The 27,824-nt window shown below is 44.8% G+C and overlaps 1 protein-coding gene across 13 annotated transcripts in view; it reads left to right on the plus strand.

Annotated features, from left to right (window-relative positions):
- LOC137330224 (PDZ and LIM domain protein 5-like) overlaps positions 1-27,824 on the plus strand; it is a 274,221-nt gene that overhangs the window by 58,503 nt on the left and 187,894 nt on the right. For 6 of the 13 annotated variants that reach the window (XM_067994476.1, XM_067994482.1, XM_067994481.1 and 3 more), the window contains exons 1-2: positions 13,843-14,062; positions 23,325-23,472. In XM_067994476.1, the coding sequence (XP_067850577.1) occupies positions 23,377-23,472 (96 nt within the window). In that variant the 5' untranslated portion in view covers positions 13,843-14,062; positions 23,325-23,376. Of the gene's footprint in view, positions 1-13,842; positions 14,063-22,371; positions 22,451-23,324; positions 23,473-27,824 lie in introns of those variants that run through there. The other 7 variants (XM_067994480.1, XM_067994488.1, XM_067994485.1 and 4 more) reach the window with 5 other exon arrangements.

Raw genomic sequence — 27,824 nt, forward strand, 5'->3', positions numbered from 1 at the left:
ATAGAGGTATACAAGATAGTTACGGGTATGGAAAAAGTAAATCCAGAAGAGTATTTTAAATTGAACTGTGAGAGTAGGAGAATGGGTTACAGGTTCAAACTAGTAGAAGGTAAATTTATGACTAATATAAGGAAGTTAAAAAAAAATGTTCTTAAGATGTGGACACAGCTAGCAAAGCTACATTTATTGGCCATCTCTATTTACCCTGAGAAAGTGGTGGTGAGCCTTCTCCTTGACTGCTTGTGCCAATGGTGCTCCCACAATAATGTTTGGTAGAGAATTCCAGGAATTTGACCCAGCAGTAATGAAGGAACCATGATATATCCCAGGTACTGGTACATCCCAAGGCTCTATCCTCAGTCCTTGTCCCTTCATCGTCTATATGCTTCCCTTTGGTGACATCACCCAGAAGCAGGGGCTCAGGTTCCTCATTTTTGCTGATGACACCTGGCTTTTCCCTTCTCTCTTGATTTCATGGCTGTTGCTCAACTCTCCGACTGCCTGTCCGATGGATGAATCAAAATTCCCCGCAGTTTAAGATAAGCAATACTGATGCCATCTTTTTCAGCGCCTGCCAGCTTCTAATGTGCCTCTGTCCTTAACTCCATCAATCTACCCAACTGCGACCTCAGGCTGTATTCAGTAATGCAGAACCTCAGCGTCTTCCTTGATTCCAAGCTATTTTCTTTCCCATGTCCATTCTGTTGCGCAAACCATCTTCCATCTTCGCAATCTTGCCGGTCTCTACCCCTGCCTCTCCCTCACTGCCAACGAGACTCTAGCCCATGCCTTTATCACCTCTAGGCTTGATTTCTCTTATGTTCACCTAGGCAGCCTCCTCCCTTCCACCTGCCGCAAACTGTACTCGTGTCCTTACCCACTGAAAGCCCCACAATTCCCGACACCCCGGCTCTCACCAAGTTCCATTTTTTTAAAATTCATTCATGGGATGTGGGCGTCGTTGGCGAGGCCGGCATTTATTGCCCATCCCTAATTGCCCTTGAGAAGGTGGTGGTGAGACGCCTTCTTGAACCGCTGCAGTCCGTGTGGTGAAGGTACTCCCACAGTGCTGTTAGGAAGGAAGTTCCAGGATTTTGATCCAGCGACAATGAAGGAACGGCGATATATTTCCCAGTCGGGATGGTGTGTGATTTGGAGGGGAACGTGCAGGTGGTGTTGTTCCCATGTACCTGCTGCTCTTGTCCTTCTAGGTGGTAGAGGTCGCGGGTTTGGGAGGTGCTGTCGAAGAAGCCTTGGCGAGTTGCTGCAGTACATCCTGTGGATGGTACACATTGCAGCCACAGTGCGCCGGTGGTGAAGGAAGTGAATGTTTAGAGTGGTGGATGGGATGCCAATCAAGCGGGCTGCTTTGTCCTGGATGTTGTCGAGCTTCTTGAGTGTTGTTGGAGCTGCATTCATCCAGGCAAGTGGAGAGTATTCCATCACACTCCTGACTTGTGCCTTATAGATGGTGGAAAAGCTTTGGGGAGTCAGGAGGTGAGTCACTCGCCACAGAATACCCAGCCTGTGACCTGCTCTTGTAGCCACAGTATAGTATTTATATGGGTGGTCCAGTTAAGTTTCTGGTCAATGGTGACCCCCAGGATGTTGATGGTGGGGGATTCGGCGATGGTAATGCCGTTGAATGTCAAGGGGAGGTGGTTAGACTCTCTCTTGTTGGAGATGGTCATTGCCTGGCACTTGTCTGGTGCGAATGTTACTTGCCACTTATCAACCCAAGCCTGGATGTTATCCAGGTCTTGCTGCATGCGGGCTTGGACTGCTTCGTTATTTGAGGGGTTGCGAATGGAACTGAACACTGTGCAATCATCAGCGAACATCCCCATTTCTGACCTTATGATGGAGGGAAGTTCATTGATGAAGCAGCTGAAGATGGTTGGGCCTTGGACACTGCCCTGAGGAACTCCTGCAGCAATGTCCTGGGGCTGAGATGATTGGCCTCCAACAACCACTACCATCTTCCTTTGTGCTAGGTATGACTCCAGCCACTGGGGAGTTTTCCCCCTGATTCCCATTGACTTCAATTTTACTAGGGATAAAGGCGAATTGTGGGATTACACTTGGTGGCTCATGTGGATAAAAGCATTAGCACAGACTTGAATGGCATATTTCTGTTTTGTAACATTCTATGATTGGTTCGTATACAGCACTAAATAAGCAAAAATAAGGCAAGCAACGTAGCCTTTGAAATGAGGCCAAAGTTTTTGGGGTCAGGGAGAAAGAAAGACTTGCATTTCTATAGCGATTTTCACAACCTCAGGACGTCCAAAGCACTTTATAGCCAATGAGGTACTTTTTGAAGTGCGGTCACTGTTTTAACGTAGGAGGTTGTATTACTCACATCCTGGGGCGGGCCCCATTCATGCCATTGGACGGGCTGCCAGCTCTGCATGGGAACTCCTGGCCCAGGAGTCCACATCCCCTCTTGTGTCACTGTGCTTCTGCCCCGACTGGGTCCGGCTTAGACTGGGTCACAGCCTAATTTGTGGCCCTTCCTCCAGATTCCCACTGGAGTTACATCGGGAGTGCAGCAGAGGAGCCATAGATTTTCAACCTTAAAAGTAACATCATAGAATCATACAGCACAGAAGGGCACCATTCGGCCCGTTGTGCCTGTGCCGGCTCTCTGAAACAGCTATCCAATTAGTTCCCCCCCCCGCTTTCCCTCATCATGCAACCATATACATCTTTCTCACATCATCCAAACCCCTTGATTTGCTATAGGTGTCAGCAGTGGCCCAATGGGTAGTGCTCTCACCTCTTGAGTTAGAAGGTCATGGGTTCAAGTCCCACTCCAGGGACTTCAGCACAAAATCCAGGCTGACACTCCCGTGCAGCACTGAGGGATTGCTGCACTATCAGAGGTGCCATCTTTCGGATGAGACGTTAAACCGAGGCCCCGTCTGCCCTCTCGGGTGGACGTAAAAGATCCCATGGCACTATCTTGAAGAACAGCAGGGGAGTTCTCCCCGGTGCCCTGGCCAATTTTTATCCCTCAACCAACATCACTAAAACGGATTATCTGGTCGTTATCACATTGCTGTTTGTGGGATCTTGCTGTGCACAAATTGGCTACCACGTTTCCTAAATTACAACAGTGATTACACTTCAAAAGTGCTTTGTTGGTTGTAAAGCACTTTGGGACGTCCTGAGGTCGTGAAATGCACTTTATAAATGCAAGTTATTTCTTTATAAGCAAGTAAAAAGATAATGTGGTACTTGGCACGTAATAAGTTTTTATTTCCCTAAGCTTTTTCAAAATAAATTATTGGAGGATTTGGAATAATTCGCATTGGTGAAGTTTTCCAAGGTCCCATGCCAGTGTACGTCAGTGGCCCCGATAATACTTAATGCGCTACATGGCATTGCCGCCCTGTTGTCATAAGGCAGCTCACCTGCCAACTGACCCTGAGCAATGGCATGGAAATTCTGCTAGTAATATAGTAAAAACAGTACGTGTGAGTGTATTTCATTGTCTGTCACATCACGTTTTCTATGTCCTGCTTCTGCGTCACACTTAATTATGTCTTGCACGCAGCCAGAGGGTTATTGAAAATGATCGGGTGGAGTGCTTGCAATTGTCCGTCCATTGACGTTAATTCATTACACCAAATGCAGCCAAAAAGAAATCTTTGTTTTACTAAGAAAGTCTAGGATGAATGAAAATATGCCACAACAGCAGAATGCATTGCTATTTAACAATAATAAGCTGTAGAATGAATAGGAATGTAGCCACTAGACAGACCTTATATGACCAAAATTCTCCTGCCAACTTTTTTGAACTCAGCAAACTTTCTCAATCTGCTTTCAAAAACCTCAAGATGCCACTCGTCGGTATGAATGGTTCTTTTTTGCATGTAAAACATATGAACTTGGTATTCAAAGTTAACGAGGCATGTCTTCCTTTCTGATTTAACTGATTTGTGTAAGTCTGCGCCTGATTAATATTTATGTATAGTGATGGGAATTCACATGTCAGCACCATTCGAATCTGTACAAGAAATAAAGAAAACAAACTGGATTGGGCAGGTCAGCTTTAAATTACACTAATGAATTTTTTTTGGGTTGGGGGGGAAAATTAAACTACTTTTCCTAATGCAGTTAAAACTGCCATAATGGAAAACAGACAGATTTCCCAGGTGCCAATGGACACTCACTGGGTCTGCTACAATAAATACATTTTTTTCCCGGAGTATTGACATCTCCTCTCCTGAAGGCACCGACTCTTTCTGAGATATTACAATGGTTTCTTGCAGCCTTCTGGAATCACACCCAAACGACGATTCTTAATGGAGGTTTCATGCTTCCAACACACAGTTTCGTACATCTGGAGTGCACATTGGACTATTGGGTGTGGCAGATCACACACCTGTCAAACAGGCCACTTGATTTTCCGTCCATTCATTGAAATGGTCGGAAAATTGATGGGCTGGAAAAACAGAAGCGCTCTCCTGCACACCCAGGCACATTACAGGAAGGTAACCCTCTGTTGCGTGAACCTACACAGCGAGTGTTGGCAGGTTATTCAGGCATGAATGGCATTGCAGCCAGATCTTTATTCAATGTGCACATGCTCAGATACACACACACACACACATATATATGTCAATCCTTTGATAATTGAGTAAAATTGTTTCTTAGCAAAAAAAAGTAGGGATTTGAGTTTTAAAATTGGCCACATCTTTGGTGAGCATTTAGATGGCTTTGTAAACCAATCCTAGAGAGACATGTTTTAATGAAAGAACTTGCATTTATATAGTGCCTTTCATGACCTCAGGATGTCCCAAAGCACTTTACAGCCAATTAAGTACTTTTTGAAGTGTAGTCACTGTTGTAATGTAGGAAACGCAGCAGCCAACTTGCACACAAGGTCCCACAAACAGCAATATGATAATGACCAGATAATCTGTTTTTTTACCGCAAAGCTGACATATGAAAGACAACAATTGATGGTGACGTCGCTGCAGCTTGACACTCTTTGCTCTGTCTATGTTTCTCTTCTTCTCAGCTTGTTCAAACTTGTTAACCCCCTGCCTGCACACGGATCGCCACAGTTTGCCGTCTCCTCCCATGTTCTGATGTCAATATCACATTTGTTCAGGTTGGACTTCAAATTATCTTTATATCTTTTTTTCTGGCCACCAAAACTTCTTTGGCCACAGCTCACTTCCGAATAAAGTAGTTGTTTTTGGATTCTGGAGTAAAATTAAAATAGTCCCAAAACAACTGCACACACACAACTACACACATACACACTCACACACACACACACACACACACACAACTACACATACACACACACACACACACAACTACACACATACACACTCACACACAACTACACACATACACACTCACACACACACACAACTACACATACACACACACACAACTACACACATACAAACACACACAACTACACACATACACATACACACACACAAACACACACACAAACACACACACATACACACACACAACTACACACATACACACACAACTACACATACACACACAACTACACACATACACACACACAACTACACACACACACACAACTACACACATACACACACAACTACACACACACACAAACACACACACAACTACACACATACACACACAACTACACACACACACAACTACACACACACACAACTACACACATGCACAACTACACACACACGCACAACTGCACACACACGCACAACTACACACATACAAACACACAAAACTACACACATACACACACACTCACATACAACTACACACACACACCCACACACAACTACACACACACACAGCTACACACATGCACAACTACACACACATGCACAACTACACACACACGCACAACTACACACACACGCACAACTACACACATACAAACACACACAACTACACACATACACACACACTCACACACACACACATATACACACACATTCACACATACTTACCCACAACTATACACATATGCACAAACTCACATTCACACACATACACAACTACACACACACAGACACATACACACACAGGCACAATCATTCACTCACTTTTCAGCGGGGATCACTGGATAACGGGGCCCCTCAACAATTTTCTCAATCTGAGTTGTTGTAGCCAACTGGAGTTCTCCCTCTACTGCCTTGACATCAGCGAACTCACTGGGGATCAAACCTGGGGGTCATCCTTGTCTTTATGGCTCAGCTAAACACTGGACACATTTACTGAGCCGTGAAGTGCCCAAATCCTGCAGCAGTAGCAATTTCCTATCCCTGCACGGTGGCGAGCTTCTCTGCCCAGGTAACAATACCGCTGAGAGCCCACTGAAAACATTTTGAAGGAAGCTGACCCCAGAAACTTAGCTGGGATCAGGGGGCTGCGTTAGAACCATGCAACCCTCGTGATTGGTGGAGGGGGGGGGGTGGGTCCCGAGCTAATCAGGGACACCCCACCTACCCCCCACTCCCCCCACCCCGAGACGTTCCAGTGATAAGTTTAAGGATTGAGGTAAATCAAATTCCCCTCCGAGCTAAACCATCACACAGAGCTCCCACAAGGCAACCAGCTCTCCGTCGGCTGGGACCACCAGTGGGTCAGTGAGCTGGGGCGGAACATCTGCCAGTAATTGCCCCATAGCGGAAAATCGCTTGAAAGCTTACAGCTTCAATTTGGCTCCATTTCTAATTTTAAAATATGGAGGGCCGCCATATACATCAGTTTCAAGTCAGCTTGTCAACTTCAAACACTTTGACCCAGATTTTTGCTGCCAAAATAACGGCGAATTTAATGGCGAGTGTGTAAAATCGTCCAGCGACTTGTGGCGAGGAAGAGACACCCGGTGAATTGCGAATCGCCACAAGTCACAATTGCGAATCGCCACAAGCCCTGCTCCGCCATTATCCTCACGAAAATGGCATCTCGCCCTCAACCCACCCCGTGTGTAACTGCAATCCCACTCAACCTCTCCTGCCCAGAAAGGGAACATTTGAAACTGTGGAGCCTCATTCCTACAGGAAGTAAATTGTCCTGAGAGGTTTTTAATAATTTAAATTTTAAAATTATTTTTACTTGCTTTTCCTTTCTGTCTCTTTTCTCTCTCTCTCTTAATCCGATCTTTCTTCCCCTCTCTTTCTGTACCTGATTTTGACTCTAATTCACCCTATTTTCTTCTCCGTCGTTCCTCTGTTTCTTTCTCTATCCTTAAATCTCATTGGTTAGGGAGATAGACTGTTGGTCCCGTCGTTCACTAAGATCCCAGACGCCCCGTTATCAGCTCGCACCGCCAGCAATTTGCAGGGCTAAAAATTTTCGGGCTGAAGGGTGAAGGAAAAGGTCTAACAAACAGGGCACGCCACACTCCAGCAAAATTCTGGGCCAATAACTGAGCGGGTTTATTGCAAGGGAGAAGAGCAGCCATTGATTGGCCTATTCTGAGACAAGCATTCACCCTCAATCTGCAAGAATAAAAGGCAACAGCCTTTGCATTTGGATGTCTGTTTTTCTTAATGCCCAATTAATAAGAGTTAAAAATAATACACTGTCCCTCCCCCAGAAATAAAAAAAAATGCAATTTCTACAAGCCTTCGTTGTGAGTGAGGTGCTTAAGTTCTGTTCCCACCACCAGAGGTCACCACAGGGCCATCTACGTCCCACTGTGATCAGTTGGTAGCTTCATGGTACTTTCATAAACCTTGTTGCTTGTTCCCTTTCATGTGAAACAGAACAAGTCAAAATACCACAAAGTAATTCCATAAAAATGGATACTTTTAGTACACGGATATCAGCAAGAAACACTATAGCCCCTATTTTAACCCTGCCCGGCCCGGTTTGAACAGTATGGGTGGGTGGTAGGGTTGCCAACCCTCCAGGATTGTCCTGGAGCCTCCAGGAATTGAAGATTAATCTCCAGGGCCCTGCTGGGTGCAAACCCAAGAGAAAAATCATAGGGGCATTAAACAAAAATGTGCAATCCTTTTCATTTTCTTTGAACACGTCTGTTCCGTAGTTATGAAAATAATGGAGATGGGGAGGAAAGGCTGCTTGATTGACAGTCAAGATTCATCCAATCAGGCAAACAAGAGTCCGTTCGGTTTCCAATTGGCATGGGAAGGCGGTGCACTGACAGGATTGGCATGTCGGGTGACCAACGGCGGGAGCGTGAGGGTGGGGCAATTGGAGGTGGGAGGTCATGTGATGAAACCTCCTGGAATATATCCAACCAGAGTTGGCGACCCTAGTTGGTTATCCGCTGTGTACACACCCACAGCCATTTTAACCCCGTCGATTCAGGTCATGGGGGATTGTTGTCGGCTGCAGGTGCCTCATCGAGAATCGGGAATCCAAGGCCGTAAATCGGACCCCGATGTGATTTTAACGAACAATTGTGCTGATTGCGCACAGTCCGGGAGCTGCCAGCGATACCCGTCAGCGGGCAGGATCAGGGCCAGGAGAGACCTCGGCAAGTTTCATTGTATAAAATCTTTTTAACGTTTGCTGCACGAAGCTGAGCTGAACTGTTTGACCCCCTGTTCTCGCTGACCTACATTGGCACCCGGTCCGGGAACGCCTCAATTTTGAAATTCTCAACCTCACGTTCAAATCCCTCCATAGCCTCGCCCCTCCCTATCTCTGTAACCTCCTCCAGCCCTACAACCTCCACCAAGATCTCCGCGTTTTTCCAATTCTGGCCTCTTGCACATCTCCGAGTTTCATCGCTCCACCATTGTTAGCCGTTGTTGGAGCTGCCACTTGTTCCAAGGCTGATGCATGATTTCAATGCCTTGGCATCAGCCTCCCATGCACACAGGTTATGGATTCCTCCATTCTTGCTACCACGTGACTGCAACAATCCCTTGTGTTCTTTTATAAGAACATAAGAAATAGGAGCAGGAGTAGGCCATTCGGCCCTTCGAGCCTGCTCCGCCATTCACTAAGATCATGGCTGATCTTCGACCTCAACTCCACTTTCCCTCCCGTTCCCCATATCCCGAGATTCCCTTAGAGTTTAAAAATCTATCGATCTCATTCTTGAATATACTCAACGACTGAGCGTCCACAGCCCTCTGGGGTAGAGAATTCCAAATATTCACGACCCTCTGAGTGAAGAAATTTCTCCTCATCTCGGTCCTAAATGTCCGACCCCTTAATCCTGAGAAGAAAGCGTCTTTTCAAAGTTGAGTCCCCAGAGTTTCCTGGATTCCAGTCGCCAGCAGCTTCAGAAGGAGGCGACCCCTCCCCATCCCTCTCGGAGAGCTTCCTTCTCTCTGATCATCTCCCCATGCTCCTGCTCGCCTGTGCGTGGTTCATCATCTGTAATGCTGTCCACAAATTGTATCTCCCCAGGGGTGGATGGACCTGGGCTGGTGCTTGCCAGTCTGACACGGTGTGATGAAGCGGGCGGTGGGGTGCTGGGTGAGGTCTCGGGTAGGTCCCGTCGCAGATTCTTCTCAAGAGACGTAAAAAACGTATCACTTTAGCGCCCTTCCGATGAACAATTTTTGCAGACAGCAAGACTCAACGAGCAGCTGACACTGAACCACAGCTTTATGTCCGCTGGTGGATTACTGCTTGTGTCACTGAATAGGATGCAGTGTGAAGGTTGCAGCAATGTGGTACTAACCCTGAGCTGGATACTTGCCTACTACTTCTCCATCTCCAGCCTCCTTCTCCAAGTACCTCCCCTGCACTTGGAAAGCTCATTCTTTGGGGTGAGGTCATGGACTGTGACTATCCCCCTTCCACCTATCAGAGATCTGCCTCTTATAGAATCATAGAATCACAGAAGTTTACAACATGGAAACAGGCCCTTCGGCCCAACATGTCCATGTCGCCCAGTTTATACCACTAAGCTAGTCCCAATTGCCTGCACTTGGCCCATATCCCTCTATACCCATCTTACCCATGTAACTGTCCAAATGCTTTTTAAAAGACAAAATTGTACCCGCCTCTACTACTGCCTCTGGCAGCTCGTTCCAGACACTCACCACCCTTTGAGTGAAAAAATTGCCCCTCTGGACCCTTTTGTATCTCTCCCCTCTCACCTTAAATCTATGCCCCCTTGTTATAGACTCCCCTACCTTTGGGAAAAGATTTTGACTATCTACCTTATCTATGCCCCTCATTATTTTATAGACTTCTATAAGATCACCCCTAAACCTCCTACTCTCCAGGGAAAAAAGTCTCAGTCTATCCAACCTCTCCCTATAAGTCAAACCATCAAGTCCCGGTAGCATCCTAGTAAATCTTTTCTGCACTCTTTCTAGTTTAATAATATCCTTTCTATAATAGGGTGACCAGAACTGTACACAGTATTCCAAGTGTGGCCTTACTAATGTCTTGTACAACTTCAACAAGACATCCCAACTCCTGTATTCAATGTTCTGACCAATGAAACCGAGCATGCTGAATGCCTTCTTCACCACCCTATCCACCTGTGACTCCACTTTCTTGCTGTGCACTGCCTTCTCCTGCCTAGACAGTAAGGTCGCATTGATGAGCTGTAGGGTTGCCAACTCTGGTTGGACATATTCCTGGAGGTTTCATCACATGACCTCCTGCCTCCAATCGCCCCGCCCCCACACTCCCGCCATTGGTCGTCCGGCACGTCCATCCTCGCGGTGCACCGCCTTCCTACGCCAATCTGAGATTGAATAGGCTCTTCATTATCCAATTGGATGATTCTTGACTGTCAGTCAAACAGTCTTTATTCCCATGTCCAATATTTTTATAAATAATAAACAAAAGTGTTCAAATAAATTTTTTTTTAAACCGCCATTTTGTAATGCCTCTGAGTTGCTCGCAGCAGTGTCCTGGAGATGTGTCCTTTAATTCATGCAGACTCCAGAGCAATCCTGGAGGGTTGGCAACCCTAATGAGGTGTCAAATCCTTTATGCATGGTGTGACCCCCTCTGTGTGTGAAAGGTTCTCCTTAGCGATTACGATGGGCGAAATGGCGGAAGGGTCAAAAATCAGAGGACACAGTTTTAAGGTGATTGGCAAAAGAACCAAAGGCTACACAAGGAAAAACTTTTTTACCCAGCGAGTGGTTGTGATCTGGAATGCACTGCCTGAGGGGGTGGTGGAGGCGGATTCAATCGTGGCTTTCAAAAGGGAATTGGATAAGTCCTTGAAGGGAAAAGAATTGTAGGGCTACAGGGATAGGGCGGAGGGAGTGGGACTAGCTGGATTGTTCTTGCAGAGAGCCGGCACAGGCTTGAGGGCCGAATGGCCTCCTTCTGTGCTGTAACCATTCTATGATTCCATATGTATGCATACAGGTGGAAGGCGCTGTCAGTGGGTTCCGTTGGCCATGTTTTGGCCATGGTAATGAGGATGGCAATGTGAAGAGACTTGGTGCTAAAGGGGGTTGTGATGGGCATCCAGGGGAAAGGGCGGCTAAAGTGAAGAAATGCTGTCAGATCACGGTGGTATGAGTCGCGTCAGAGGACAAACAAAAAGCGAGATGTGCTTGGCCCGCCTTTCCGGCCTAGTGATGTCATTGAATATCTTCCGGCACTGCAGCCAGGTCCTTTGCACAGTGCTGCCTGCATTTACAGCTTCAGCAAACTCCTGCCGATCCCTTTGGCCTACAGACCTTCCAGCCGTGGCCAGGAAAGAGCCCCTCCCATCTCTGCTCCACTTCCCGCAGCAAGTGCTGCATGCTGCCATCATCATTTCAAGCTGCACTCCCAGCAAACATTCCCAGTTCTTTCCAGAATGTACAATAAACGCTCAAAGTGTTGCACAAACTTCTTGCACCTCAATGAAATCAAAAAAAGGCTAAGTGGGAAAAAAAACGCCCTTTTAAGAAGCAGTACGGCCTTTAAGGGCTGCAGCAGGCCACCAATTTCCTGCAAGTCATGTACCGACGCCCAATGGCACCATTCAGTGTGTGCTCACAGAATTTCCTCGTTGACTGCCCAAAGGAAATTCTGTGAGCACACACTGAATGTGTGTGCTCACAGAATTTCAGCGCACATCTGGCCTGCTCTTCTCTTCCACTTCAACACCAGGGTTGTGGGCGAACCAGGAACATCAGCCCCCTGGGAATCAGGGTATGGACATCCAGTGCACCTGATTCGCAGCCTGCATGATTTTCCGCCCATTTTAAGCATAATACAAGATGGTAGGAAATGTGTATTGGGAGGTATGTACCTGACAATTAGCAGTACTGAAGGGTGGGAGTTAAGCTTGGGGAGAGGGAAGTCCTGGGGTTCTGACAGAACTGGGGAAGAGTCCTGGAGTTTGGCAGTACTGCAGCAAGGGCTGATCGTTTTCATTTTTTTGCTCAAAAGAAGGTTTTAACATCCCCTTCAATTGTTTTGCCTTACTCATGCAGCACATTAATTAGAATGTTTTCAATCTGAAAGTAGAAAGCATAGCAGCCCTTACATTAGCCTTTGTCTTTGCTGAATGTTTACCTGAAAAGCTTTGCTTTCGAACTGAAAGCATAAACATAGCACTGCTTCAAATAATTAACCCTTGTGAAATGTTCATGTGAAAAGGTTTTAGAATTTGAAAGGATCTGCCAGCCCTGTGAAAAGGTTTTAGAATTTGAAAGGATCTGCCAGCCCCGCCTGGTCTCGCCTACACGAGAGTCCAGTACCACATTATGTAGTTGACTCCTAAATTCTAATTTTCGACAGCGGCAGATCAGCTGCCGCTTATATACCTCATCCACCTCAGTGACTTTGTCAACGGTGTCAGCTGTGGCTCAGTGGGTAGCACTCTTGCTTCATGAAGTTCAAAGGTTGTGGGTTCTAATCCCACTCCAGAGACTTGTATACAAAAATTAAGGCTGATACTCTCAGTCTGGCACTGAGGGAGTGCTGCACTGTCAGAGATGCTGTGTTTTGAATGAGATGTTAAACCGAGGCCCTGGCTGCCCTCTCAGGTGGATGTAAAAGATCCCAGGGCACTATTTTGAAGAAGAGCAGGGAAGTTCTCCCTGCTGTCCTGGCCAATATTTATCCCTCAACTAACAACAGATTATCTGGTCATTATCACATTGCTGTTTGTGGGATCTTGCTGTGCACAAATTGACTGCTGCGTTTCCTACATTACAACAGTGACTACACTACAAAAGTACTTAATTGGCTGTAAAGCACTTTGAAACGTCCTGAGGTCATGAAAGGCACTATATAAAATTCAAGTTCTTTATTTCTTTGCATGTTTATAGTAAACAGAACGCAGATCTCTGCACTCCTCCAACTCTTGCCTCTTGTGCATCCCTGTTTTAATCGCTCCACCGTTGGCGACCGCGTGTTCAGCTGCCTAGGCCCTAAACTCTGGAATTCCCTCCCTAAACCTCACCACCTCTCTCTCCTCCTTTAAGACGCTCCTTAAAACCTACCTCTTTAACCAAGCTTTTGCTCACCTGTCCTAATATCTCATGATGTGGCTCGGTGTCAAATTTTGTTTGAAAATCGCTCCTGTGAAGCGCCTTGGGACGTTAAAGGCACTATATAAATGCAAGTTATTGTTGTAAACAAAAGTGTGTGGGAACTTTATAAAATGCTGGGGAATTTCCTGCTTAGAGTTAATAACGCCAAAAATAAATTAAAAAGGGCTCAAAAATAGCATTGCAATAAGATATAAGGGCATTTTATTGCATGGAGTCAGAAAAGAGCAGCAACTTTCCAGTTGCTAAAATGCATTTGTTTTTCTGCGATTAACACTTTCAGTCACTGCACGCTGCTGCTGCTTGAGAAATTTCCTACAAAGGTGAGCTGATTTTTCTTGAATGCAACTTTCCTCCCTCCCTCCTCCAAAGTATTTGCTGCTACGTCAGTGGGTGGGGAGTTTCCCCATCCTCCCTCCCTCCCTCCTCCTTGGGAAAGGAGTTGAATGTGACGGAAGTGGAGAGATAAAGAGAAGAGCTTTGCAGCGAGAGAGAGAGAGCGGGGGCCCGGAGCGCGAGCGGACATTCGAATCGTAGCCCGGAGCGCGAGCGGACATTCGAATCGTAGCCCGGAGCGCGTGCGGGAAGCGGGACCCGGGATCCTTGCAGTCGGGAGCCTGTGACACAGGCAAACTCTGGCAAGTTGCAGCAAAAAAAAAAATAAGGGAGGAAAAAGAGAGACAGTGTTAGTGCCTCTGTGAGCTTGTTAAAGGTGGAGAGCCCGGAGCGTTTACTTCAAAATTGTGTGTTAATTTGCAAATGTGACTTTTTAAAAAAAAAAATTTCTCTCCACATTTTAAAATCTAGTGTAATTTGGTGGGGTAGCGGCTTACTAGGTAACAAAAAGAGGCTGTTTTTGTGGTGAATGATTGTGCAATAAGTATCTTTCTTCACATATTTAAAGTGTGTTTTAACATGCATTTTTCCGACGTGCATTTTCCCCGATCGAGCTCAGTGTTTATGTGTTGTTAAGAATGTAGCTTTTTCCCCCCCTCCTCATTTATTACAAAATATCTTTTTGTTGCAGTCTCTTGCAAAAAAAAATCCCAAGTCGGCTCGGTGAAAGCGTGTGGTAGTGTCTTGATTGGCAGCCAGCTCTAGCCAATCGGCACCGGCGCCTGTTGTTGCACCTTCCTCTGATTTCCAATCAGCGGCTTGTGGATTGATTTTTAGGGCGGGGCTAGCGGGTGGGCGCTGAGACGTCAGTCTCCAGCCTGTCCAGGAAGTGCCTTCAATGGGCTTGTCAATTGCTCACTCAACATGGGGCAATTAGTGCATGCTGAGTCCTGCAACCATAGAATTATACAGGAATTACAGCGCACAGACAAGGCCATTCGGTGTTTATGCTCCACACGAGCCTCCTCCCTCCCTATTTCATCTCACCCTATCAGGCATAGCCCTTCTATTCCTTTCTTCCTCATGTACTTATTTAGCCTCCCCTTAAGTGCATCAATGCTATTTGCCTCAACTACTCCATGTGGTAAGTGAGTTCCACATTCTCACCACTAAGGGTAAAGAAGTTTCTCCTGTATTCTCTATTGAATTTATTGGTAACTATCTTATATATCTGTGCCACACCTACTTGTGAATGTCACTCCTGCTACTCCCTGGTGTTGACTACTCTTATTTCATGTTTGTTTAAAATGTGGTTTTATAATTGAATTTGAAACAAGCGGCACATTCCTAATACTGACTCAGGTATAAGACACTCCAATTAGACCAACCAACCAGAATTCAACTGTCTTTTGAACTCAACTTAATTTGTACTGGCTGGAAGCAGTCAAAGGGGTTATTGGATCAAGCTGTGCACAGATGTGAGAGCTGAAAAACGCCCCATGCCTGCTTGCTTCGGCTGCAGTTGGCTGATCACAAGTTGGCATTGCTGAGTTGGAGAGGGGCGCTATGGCCCAGGCTGTCCCACTATCCTGGCTGGAGCGGATGTGAGATTTAGGTCTTGCTCACACCACTGAGTAACAAGTATGGAGAACAGGAAGGGCTGAAATAGCAGTCAACTGTGAGCTGTCATTTAAAGAGAAAATATCTAGACCGTCTGATCTGGAAATAACATGTCAGTGAGTGTTTTGTGTACATTTTATATATGAGGCAAGATAGATCTGGCAAGTATGCATGGGAGGAGTGGAAATTGAGTCCCATGCTTAAAAAAAAAAGTTACTGGCAACTACAAAGAATGCTCAAACAAAAGGAAAATACTGCAGATGGTGGAAATCTGAAATACAAAGAGAAAATGCTGGAAAACACTCAGCAGGTCAGGCAGCATCTGGAGAGAGAGAGAGATATTAACATTTCAGGTCGATGACCATTCATCAGAACTACAAAGAGTGCTCATCTTGAGAGTGTGGTTATCATAATGCTGTCTGTCCTCGGGCAAAATGTAGAAGATGTATTTATTTTAAACAAAATATCCAACATAAATTGAGTATAGAGAACAGGCAAGTTTTTTTTAAAAAAAATGAACTTGGACATAAATGTCCAATATTGTGTAATGTTAATGTTGACTGTTAACTTCAGGCAGTGCTTTTGCTTGTACAGGGGACCTGTCTGTGACTACCACTATTACTTGCCTTTTTATATAGAAAGAACAAACTTGGATTTATATAGCACCTCTCTCAATCTCAGGACATCCCAAAGCGCTTGTCAGCCAATGAAATACTTTTTGAAGTGTAGACACTATTGTAATGTGGGAAACACGGCAGCCAATTTACGCACAGCAGGATCCCACAAACAGCAACGTGATAGTGACTGGATAATGTGTTTAGTGATGTTTGGTTGAGGGATCAATATTGGCCAGGGCACCAAGGAGAACTCCCCTGCTCTTTTTTGAAATAGTGCTGTGGGATCTTTTACGTCCATCTGAGGGCAGACGGGGCCTCAGTTTAACGGCTTATCCGAAAGTGCTCTTCACATGCAGAAAGAAATCTGGAAACTCTCTACGATAAGGAGAGAAAGGATACTGAGCATGGGGAACTGAAAATGCAGTGGAAGAGCAGGTTTTTGAAAGCGTGATTAAGGGGGCCTTGATGGAGAGAATTGGATAGACAATTCCAGAGGGCAGGAGCGTAGACATTGAGAGGGCACCGTTAGTGGAGCAGAGGGAGCAATGGGTGAGAAGTTTGGTGTTGGAGAAGCAGAGGGTGAGCGCAGGGGATGTAAGACTGGAGGAGATCACTGGGTTGGGTGGGGCGAGGCCATTTTAAAACAAGAATGTGAATTTTGGAATTAACATGTTGGGACAGGAGGTGTCTATGAAGCTTGGAGAGAACTTCAGATGCCTAAATAGATTTTTCTTTTAAACTTTGAATCCTGAAATGTGATGTGGAGCATCAGATTATTTAGACTAACTTTTCTGCTAACTTTTCTTCATCAGAAAGATTTTATACACCTACTCTAAAGTTACTTGGTTGTTTTGTAGCTGGATCTGTAGTTAGGTTTTCTGATTTTGTTCAGTTTTAGTTTTGTTTTTTTTCTTCAAGTTTATTTTCTTGCGTGCGTGTGGATTTTTTTTCCCCTCACTAATCCCAAAGTTGGCGCATGCCCGCCACTGCTCGCGTTCCAGCAGCCTGACTGGGTGAGCAAAGTGCAGAGGTACATTGTATGTAAACTGGGAGTGGGGCAGGTGCCCATTCTTGGGTATGAAATACAAGGGGGCAGTGGAGTGAGATACTGTTCAAAATTCACCTCCTTGTTTTAGAATCTTGGAATTATACAGCACAGAAGGAGGCCATTCGGCCCATCGTGCCAGTGCCGGCTCTTTGAAAGAGCTATCCCAATTCGTCACACCCCTCTTGCTCTTTCACCATAGCCCTGCAATTTTTCTTTCCCCTTCAAGAATATATCCAATTCTCTTTTGAAAGTTACTATTGAATCTGCTTCCATCGCCCTTGCAGGCAGTGCATTCCAGATCATAACGACTCACCGCGTAAAGAACTTTCTCCTCATTTCCCCTCTGATTCTGTTCTTTTGCCAATTACCTTAAATCTGTGTCCTCTGGATACTGACTCTCCTGCCGGTGGAAGCAGTTTCTCCTTATTTACTCTATCAAAACCCCACTCCAGAGACTTGAGCGCGTAATCCAGGCTGATCCTTCAGTGGAGTGCTGCACAGTCAGGTGCTGTCTTTTGGATGCGACGTTAATCTGAGGCCCCATCTGCCCTCTTGGGTGGATGTAAAAGATGCCACGGCACTTTTCGAGGTGGTGTAGGGGATATTTATCCCTCAAACAACATCACTAAAACTGATGATCTGGTCATTATTACATTGTGGGAGCTTGCTGTGCGCAAATTGGCTGCCGCATTTCACACATTACGACAGTAACTATGTTTCAAAAGTACTTGATTGGCTGTAAAGCACGCTAGGATGTCCTGAGGTCATGAAAGGTGCTATATAAATGCAAGTTTGTTTCTTAATGTTCATGAGTATTGATTCAAATAGGTTCAAAAAGCACAAATTATGATTTTCATAGAGTCATAGAGTTATACAGCACAGATAGAGGCCCTTTGGCCCATCGTGTCCGCGCCGGCCATCAAGCCCAGTCTAATCTAATCCCATATTCCAGCATTTGGTCCGTAGCCTTGTATGCTATGGCATTTCAAGTGCTCATCCAAATGCTTCTTGAATGTTGTGAGGGTTCCTGCCTCCACGACCCTCTCGGGCAGTGAGTTCCAGACTCCAACCACCCTCTGGGTGAAAAAGTTCTTTCTCAAATCCCCTCTAAACCTTCCGCCTTTTACCTTGAATCTATGCCCCCTTGTTATAGAACCCTCAACGAAGGGAAAAAGCTCCTTAGTATCCATCCTATCTATGCCCCTCATAATTTTGTACAATTTTTGCCTGTGTTCTGTAGAGCCTGGCTATAACTGAAAGATCTTCCACATTGGTTCAGCTGAGGAAGGTATTGAAATTAATAAATACCATGCTCGTAGCATCGGGGCTGTACATCTGTGAGAGAACTAAAATTGCAGGCTGCGTAGATCAAAGAAACCAAATGTAAACTCGCTTGAACAAACAAATGTGATTCTGAACTGCATCAAAAAAAAGACACATATGGGGAGCACCTTTTTATAACTGCCCGGGCCATGAATTTATCACAATGCTGTCCAGGGCTGGAGGAAGCATTTCGAGGTACTACAGTTGCCTGAAAATTGAGGCAATGGGTGGGAAGAGACAGCCTTTACATACATGGCATTAGGCACAAGAGACTAACTGCTGGCCTTGCAGACCTCCATGATGAAACATCATTAGGCCTCCACATAACATACCGACCGATTTTAAATTCAATACCTCAGACCCTGGCAGGCTGTAGGTTAGGACATTGTGTACTTAAGTTTCATCCTATCAGCTGAAGTTCTCCAATGCAAGATGAGGATAGATAGATATAGATATATCTATCTCTCTCTCTCAAGACTCTTGTATTAAATGCAGCCGACAGTATCTGAACGATATATCCTAAGCCCCAGTTGTATCAATTGTAACATGCTGTGTAGTTTCTGCATTTCTCTACTTAGTCCTTCCTCTTTAGGATCACTAATCTGGCTTTATTTGTGCAGTTATACCTATTTCTGTGCCCTTTCCCTCTGGGTACCTGTTGCAGCAATCTGAATGCTTTTCAATTTGTCCTCAAAGTGATCCCAGGGCATAATGGAGAAGTATGTAGAACGCCATCCAAACAAGATTTACTTTTAATGCAACGTATGGGACAGTGCTACGTTACAATTGATCATCAATATGCTGCTAAGAAATTAAGTTTATCTTTATTGGTGGTATTTGGAAGAATACATGAGAGCAAAGCAGCTCACACTATTGTGTTCTAAAACAGGGCATCACTGCCGATCTATCCTATTGTATTGAAGACGAACTGAGGTGAACTCAATTTTAAGTTCTGCCATTCGGAGAGTATATATATATAAAAATATAAAAACAATGTTTCACAGCAAAAAATTATTGCAGTCAGTGACTTTAAGAAACACAGGTATTTGAAGTTTCTAATGAGCCCTTTAGTATTTATTGGAGATAGTAATTTTCTTGAAGTGCCTTTTATAACAGTTTATGATGGGTTTGTTTGATAATTTGGTAGCATTGGGAGATGAAATGGGTCTAACTGTATAACAGTCGTCAATGTTTAACCAGAGAATAATTGCATCGCACAGCAGGTAAAGTAATATAGGAAGATTCTACTTCAGTAGAAATGTCAGGAATAACTGAGAGGAAATGCTGCATTATATATGTTTTGATGTCCAGGGATACCTGTTAATAGTCACTGAAAGCTTCCTATCTGGCCTCAGCATGCGGCCAGATAGGAAGGGGTAAATTTTTTTCCCAAATGGTGCATAACTTGCCAATGATGACTATGCATCCCTCACACCGAGATCCTCATTGTGACCAGGAGAATGACAGTGTGGGGTCATTGTGTTGCATCTTCAAACAGTCTTTTTAATAAAAGTTTGAGAAGTCCACAATTTGAAATTCCGTGCCGTGTTTTTGGACTTGTACCCGAATGATTTGAAGGCTTTACACAGGTACAAGGCAGGAATCTGCGACAGTTTGTACTGCGACAAATGTTTAAAGTTTTTCTTTCCACGTTGCATACCTGGTCAAGAAGGCGGTCAGAAATTTGCTCCCAAGTATCTGCCAATGCTGCTCTAGATCCAACCTCTAAGAGGTACTGTGTGGAGAATCTATGGGTGTGGACTTGGACTCTGGTCCTATCGCTGTACACAGAACATTAGGGTTCCAACGTGCAGCTCCATCACGTTGCCACCTGACCTTTCCAAACTGACCTTCAAAGGCTCCGATGGCCTTTTGAAGATCAGGTCCATCAGAGACCATCATGTTGCCAAATTACTACAGCCAGTTTCACAAGTGGGCAGGTGTGGAAAAGTGGGCCCCACCATCTCTGACTACTGCCCCACCATTCCTCCTCCCCCCCCCCCCCCCCCCCAACCGCACACCCACATTCGTCACCTGGCGAGCAGCTTATAAATGTTTCCTCTTTGCTTCGCTTTATATCTCTTCTCTTCCCCCCCCCCCCCCCCCCCCCCCCCCATTTTCTTCCTTGAAGATAGTGACTTGCCCAAATGTTTGTTCCTGCTGCGTGAGTCAAAATGGAGATTTGGGCAGGGTAATCGACTGTGGGGCAGGTTGAGGGAGGAGAAGAGGGGCCTCACGGCTGAGCCAAGTTCCTGTCTTCCTGTTTCTGCACTTTCCATTGGCGGTCACTAAATAGTGATCAGGTGGGCACCTTGGTTGCTTTATTTCCAAACCGAGGCCCTGTCTGCCCTCTCGGGTGGATGCAAAAGATCCCAAGGCACTATTTCGAAGAAGAGCAGGGGAGTTGTCCCCGGTATCCTGGCTAATATTTATCCCTCGACCAATGTCACTAAAACAGATTATCTGGTCATTATCTCATTGCTGTTTGTGGGATCTTGCTGTGCACAAATTGGCTGCCTTGTTTCCTACATTACCATAGTGACTATATTTCAAAAGTACTTTGGCTGTAAAGTGCTTTGGGACATCATAAGGTCGTGAAAGGTGCTATATCAATGCAAGTTCTTTTATTTTCACATCTTAGATCAAACCTGCGGACTTTTAGTCTGCACAGTTCAGCATCACATGATGAGCTGTAATTTACCCAGTGAGTCATAAAGGAAGCTGGATCTGGAATATTATATTTTTTAAAAAATCCATTTATGCAGTACTTTTCTTTTCCCGATCTCTTCAGATGGTCGTTGTACAGTGATTGTGTCTGGGGCGGGGTGTGAGGTTGCTGTTGGGCTGTGGGTGAGCTATGTACTGGTGGGAGGGTGTTTTTTTGTGATGTAGGGTTTGGCTTGCATGTCTGCTTATTGCTGTGGACTTTGATCCAAAGTCTGACATGTGAAAGAAAGAACAAGCTTGCAGTTTTAAGCCACTTTTCAGGACATGCCAAAGCACTTTACAGCCAATGAAGTACTTTTGAAGTATAGTCGCTGTTGTAATGCGATGGCCAATTTGCGCACAGCAAGGTCCCACAAAACAGCAGTGAGATTAATGACCAGATAATCTGTTCAGTGATGTTGCCTGAACGATACATATTGGGTCAGGATACCGGGAAGGACTCCTGTGCTGTTGTTTTGAACAATGGCCATGGGATCTGTTACGTCCACCTAAAGGGGCAGACGGGGCCTTGATTTAACGTCTCATCGGAAAGACTGCACCTCCGACAGTGCAGCACTCCCGCCGTACTGCACTGGAGAGTCAGCCTAGATTATGTGCTTTCAAGATCTGGAGCGGGGCTTGTACCCATGACCTTTTGATTCAAGAGGAGAGAGTGCCAAGTCAGTATAGATGTAGAAATATTCAGTGGTTCAACTTGATGTCATATTCGCTGGAATTGACATTTTTTGAAAAAAAGCTAAACCAAGTAAATTTTCACAAATCCTGACAGTGCTTTATTAGTGTTCAGTTTTTTTGTTTGAAGCATTGGATGAGGCTTAGGATACTGTTAATAGCCTGCAGCAAGAAGACACTCAATAATACCATTGATGTTCCCTAATGGCTGCAGGCAAGTGCTGTAGCTGAAAAGGGGGTTCTGCCCTCGCACTGTCGTGCATGTACCCTAATGCGGTTTTGGCATTGTAACCAGTGTGAGGTGCTTGGCGGGGGATGGAGAGCAGTTAAGGCGTAGGCTTTGCTATTCGGTCTTTGCGACTCGCCAGCTAATGATGCAATCCCGAGTGATTCAGTTTGCTCTGGACTAGAGTCGGTCAGTGACATCCAAGCACAAATTCACTGTAAATAGGGTTTTGGACGGTACCTGTTATTAGGGTTTAGTCTGCAAATAAAATCGAACCTTTTAAATTGGTCATCTTGCGTCATGGTGAAATACTTTGGTGTAATCTTACACTTGCTTCCTTATATATAGCAGGTGCTGGCTGCCAAACTTGTGCTGTTTTATTCTTTGCAGCCTGATAGCAGAGAGTAAGTACACTGTTCTCTGCTCTTGAGACCAATAGCTTGTTAGCCTTGGAAAGGTAAAACTTTTGAATTATGTGAAGAGTTGGTGTCAGGCGTAATATCTGTCTTTTTTTGACTATTTTGACAGGACAGAAGTGGTGTGGGAATAAAATTCTGTGGTAATGTTTGCCAGATGATTTTGTTCCTCTGTTGTTAGCTGTGTGAAATGAGCTATATTTCCCTCCGTCTGGTACCAATTTCTAGATTTTATATAATCGTTTAGAACAGCAGAGTCATAAAAAGGCATGCGATTGTGTTTGACAATTATATAAAAAGGACACCCGTGTTCACAGAGCAGGTGACTCTTACTCTAGGCTTTATGTCTCCAGTAAGCATTCGAGTCTCCTATATTTCAATGTACAAGACTGATTTTTCTGCCGCATCTATGCTGGATCAGGTTCGGGAATATTCCTTTTGTGCATATTTTGTATTTCACTTATTTATTAACTATATTTGTTGTGCCTTTTCAAAGGCTGTAGTTTTTAGTAAATGAGGCTAATTAATGCAAGAAGCTTTTGGGATTTTAGATCTGTTGAGGGAGCAATTGCAAACCCCGTGATTGTATCTGAGAAAGTGTTCGGGAGATGTGGAATTACTATCCACATCTCCACATTGTCCTTTATTATATATCTTTTTTAAAAAAACAACTTTTGAGGCAAAACATAGAACTGAAACTATAATGAATTTGTATTAATTTAATGTTAATTTTGCAGAAGTAAACTTGCTTTCCAAAAAAAGGCTTCGTTTGATTACTTGAAAGTTTGTTTTTCTGTTAGAAGAATTATGCTGTGGTAAAATAGTGAGAAAAGAGAAGTAATGCAGGTTTCCGCAATTATGATATCTGTTTGCTTGCATTTGGAGTAATTTTTGTGTGTTTTCCTTTCTCTGCAGTTGGCTGATTTTGACCCTGAAACGGAAGTGTTCTGCTTGAGAGAGTGCGATCATGAGTAATTACAGTGTCTCTTTGGTTGGTCAAGCACCATGGGGATTCAGACTTCAAGGGGGCAAAGACTTCAACATGCAACTGACCATCTCTAGGGTAAGCACCTTTCTTACACCTCCTCGCCGCCCTGCCCCCCCCCCCCCCCCCCCAACTGATGTCTGAGATTCCTTGTGCTACTCAAAACTGCTACCATAAGCATCTTTGTAATTGCAATATGATCTACATGTTGGGCATGATGAAAGATGATTCTGATTTATAGGATTGGTGTCTTTCTGTCAGGTAGCCTGCAGTTCACCGAGCTCCCTAGAAGAGCTGGGGTTTCTCCCAAGCATCAAACTCTTTAGCCACGCCGAGGTTTATTTTGGCACACTGGTGCCACCGTACAGTATGCAGCTGCCAGTATTGCCATAAGCAAGCTATTCCCAAAGGGTGGTCTTGCATTGTTCCTTTGCTGTGCAAGTTCCCACCAGTGTGATCTCTACCTCTTGGGTTTTTCAAAGTAGGGACCATAAGTCTTAATTACTGCCATGAGAGAAGAGGTGACTGGACAGTCCGTAGAAACTCTGTAGTGAGCAGAGTTCTGCGCCTGTTTGTGTTGGAGTTGCTAACTCGGCACCAGGAATACACCCATTCGTCACATGACCTCCCGCCTCCAATCACCACAACCAACTGCTTTCTCCCCCCAACATCGCTAATTGTGTCCATATGATTTATATCAATTAGTGTTAATTGTATTCATGTGATGCGTATCAATTGAGGACTCTCGTATCCATTTATGAGAGCGCTTATCTGCACAGTGTGTAATGTGGAGCTCTGTGAATAAAGGCTTGGAAGCAACTGAAGACCAGGCTCCAGTTTTCTATCCTTCACCACCTGGCTATCCAATTTATTACGTCCATCTCCAATAGTTTTTATTACTAAAGTGTTCAAAGAAAATGGGTGGAAGGAAAACACACTGATGTTTCTCCTGAGCTGCTCGCAGCAGGGAGCAGCTTAATCTTTAATTCCTGGAGACTCCAGGACAATCTTGGAGGGTTGGCAACCCCAGTTTGTTACTGTGCAGAGTCTAAATTGGAACCATAGGTCCCTGCTCATATTGGGTATAAGGGTGTTAGTGCACCTGCCAGTACAGTACCATCAGCCGGAAGATGCCATTCACCAGTTTGGCTGCAGCAAGTTTTTCTTGCCTCGGCAAGCTTTAAAAGCAAAACGGCATGCCAGCTTAGAAGGAAATATGGAATGTATGTTTGTTCTTCTATTTTTAGCTGCTCTGTCTTTACTGGTGCCAGTGACATGTTTGTACATCAGTTCCTGAACACACATCTCACTCAGCCCCAGTGTAAACCTAAAATAAAAACAGAAAATGCTGGAAAACACTCAGCAGGTCAGGCAGCATCGAGAGAGAGAGAGAGAGGGGTGGGGAAAAAAAGTGTTAAACGATTCAGGTAGATGACATGTGTCTGATGAAAGGTCATTGACCTGAAATATTTTAACACTGTTTTCTCTCTTTCTCCACAAATGCTGCCTGACCTGCTGAGTATTTCCAGCATTTTCTGGTTTTATTTCAGATTTCCAACATCTGCAGTGTTTTGCTTTTGTCCCGGAGTAAAGTTGCTAGATCTACCAACCTCTGTCACCGGGCAGCTCTGGGTGATCAAACAGGCCACTGACACCAATATAAAAGGGCCTTTTCAGTGATCTTTTTTACTTGGCCTCCCCTCCTCAAGGGGTGGAGGGGTGAAACAAAACTTTTCTTTAACGCATTCCTTTCTTTTCAAACAATCCAAACCCGTTCTCTCAAAAAAAAACGTTCTTTGCTATAGTAGGCTGCACTCATTCACTTCAAAATCGGGCGGTAAGCTACCCAAAGGCTTAAAGAAAGAACTTGCATTTATATAGTGCCTTTCACGACCTCCGGACGTCCCAAAGCGATTTACAGCCAATGAAGAGGTTCTGAAGTGTGGTCACTGTTATAATGTAAAGAAACGCTCAGTAAATGTGTGATGTGACGTGATTAGCCAGTTGGGTCCCAAGTTCAGTCTGGTCTACCTAATCCTAGCTCGGGCTGCTGTTTCTACACTGATTGTTGGAACTGTACTTTTTTTTAAAAAAAAAAAAATGTGCTTATTGCATGATTTTTGTGCTTAGCAAGTGTTTTTTCCCGTAATTGGCCACCTTTTTTTTTGGAATCTGATTACTGTTCATTTTAACGACTGGAGTGCACGTGTCAGGCAGACTTGGCAGCTGTCCTGCGTAGAACACCACAGTCCTGTTTTTATTGAACACGTGCATGATTGCACGAGGAACTAATGTTCGCTCTTCACACGCCCAAAACTACAGGGGTACTTGTTAGAAGATGGTAAATGTATCTCGCCGGTACACTGAAATCCCAGGGGACAATCTTTCACTGGCTTGCCTCCCTGTCTCGCTGGAATATTGGCAACTGTGTCCCCACCGCAATTGTGAATGACGTGTGCTTTTTCTAATAAAGCTCTCCCAAGCCTTAAGTGAGTTGCGTTTGCCAGGTTGACAATTCGAGCCTTTCCAAATTCTTTTCCTTGTGTAGCACAGTGAGTGTTCCGCAGCTGGACGAGGAATGCCCCTCCATGCTGCTCAGAATGCTAATTAAAGAGCTTCAGGCTCCAGTGATCAGAGGTGTAGAGCAGACGACAGGGTAAAGGTACTTTTTTGTTCTCTCACAAAAGGGCCCTGTATGTCTGTGCTGACTTCTCTGCGCCTCTAACCCTGTTTCTTGTCATTCCTGTTACTCAGGGTGTTGCTGCTGATTGATGTGCTGTTAATAGAATGATGTAGAATTTACAGCACAGAAGCAGGCCATTCAGACCAACAGGCCTACGCTGGTGTTTATGCTCCACACGAGCCTACTCTCTCCCTACTTCATCTCGCCCTATCAGAAGATCCTTCTGTTCCTTTCTCCCTCATGTAATTATCTAGGTTTCCCCTTAAATGCATCTATGCTATTCGTCTCAACCACTCCATGTGGTAGCAAGTTCTGATCACTGAGTAAAGAAGTTTCTACCGAATTCCCTATTGGATTTATTAGTGACTGTTATGTTTATGACCCCTAGTTTTGGGGTCTCCTACAAGTGGCAACATCTTCTCTATGTCTACCCTACCAAACCCCTTCATTATTTTAAAGATCTCGATTAGATCACCCATAGGCGTAGGGGTTTGAGTACTAAGATCCCCTTACAATGCCGATACGAGGTGGGGGGTGGTTGGAAGGAGGCTGGGCGCCAGGGGTGGGGGAGGCTGAGCACAGGGGTGTTGATTCTTGTCCTGACAGCTTAGGAGTCACTGGGTGGGGGGATAGATTATTAACTTTCCGTCCGGGCGTGAAACTGGCGTTACAGATTGGAGGATGTTACAGAAACCACCCGATTTTCATTTCCAACGATTAATTCCATGCTGCCCTACAGAGAGTTCGTCTGTCTGGATTTACCTTCGGAACTTTCAGTCGGGTTCTGAGCCAGCCATACACTTCCAGCTCATTTTAAAGGAGCTGATCAATATGGTAATTCCTTTGGGAGTTTATTTCACACGTCTGTTTTTGGAAAAGAAATAATGGCTGGGGTGTCATGTGGAAGGGAATTCGTGTTTCAACAAAGCAGCATTAATCATGCCTTTTGAGTTCTGCCGCTCAACTCAAACACAGCCATCGGATAAAACTTTTTCAGAGGTCCATATTTGCATGAATAAAACTAACTCGCTGATTATTAGTGCTCCAGGTTTATTGATCCATGACCCCCTGAAACCTCTTACGGCTATTTTGCATTTGTCGGTTACTCATCCTCCCCACCCTGTAGCCGTCTCCCCTTCACTGACCAAGGCCGCCGTGGCTAGCTTTTACTTCAAAGCATGTCGTATCTCATTGAATTTGCAACACAAACATGACCTGTCTGCCTTTTTATCCTTCCCTGACCTTGTCAGAGATTCAAGCCTGAAATGTAGGGCAATCCCAATATCCTATTGTGTTTTTTCTCTTTTCAAAATGTGGGTTTGCCTTTCCTGTGCAGTAGAATTCTCCGTTTCTGTAAGCAGCCAAGTACAATAAAAAGACTTGGAACAGAGCCAAGTTTACGCTTTGATTTTTAGCTGCTGAGATTTGGTTCTGAGTTTCATCATTGCTATGCCTCCTTGCTCGCATAGCTCCAGTGCAAATTGCGTTGAGTAACTATTGTTTTCCTGGTGTATGTGATGTTCCTGGTTTTGGCAAAGGTCTGACCAGCCAGTATAAATGGGCATGATGCAAGTGAAGCCACTAAATATATTTCAACAGGGGAAAATTGTTCTGATGTGCTTCATAACCCAATGAAGTTCAGTGGTTATTGGAGCCTTGTTAGACAGGAACTAGCCAACTGTCTTGTTTCACTCTGAACAACACAGCAAGGAGTAGGATTGTACTGGGAGCTGTATGCTCTTATTTA

The sequence above is a fragment of the Heptranchias perlo genome, chromosome 1 (genome assembly GCF_035084215.1).
Source record: "Heptranchias perlo isolate sHepPer1 chromosome 1, sHepPer1.hap1, whole genome shotgun sequence".
Taxonomy (NCBI): Eukaryota; Metazoa; Chordata; class Chondrichthyes; order Hexanchiformes; family Hexanchidae; genus Heptranchias; species Heptranchias perlo.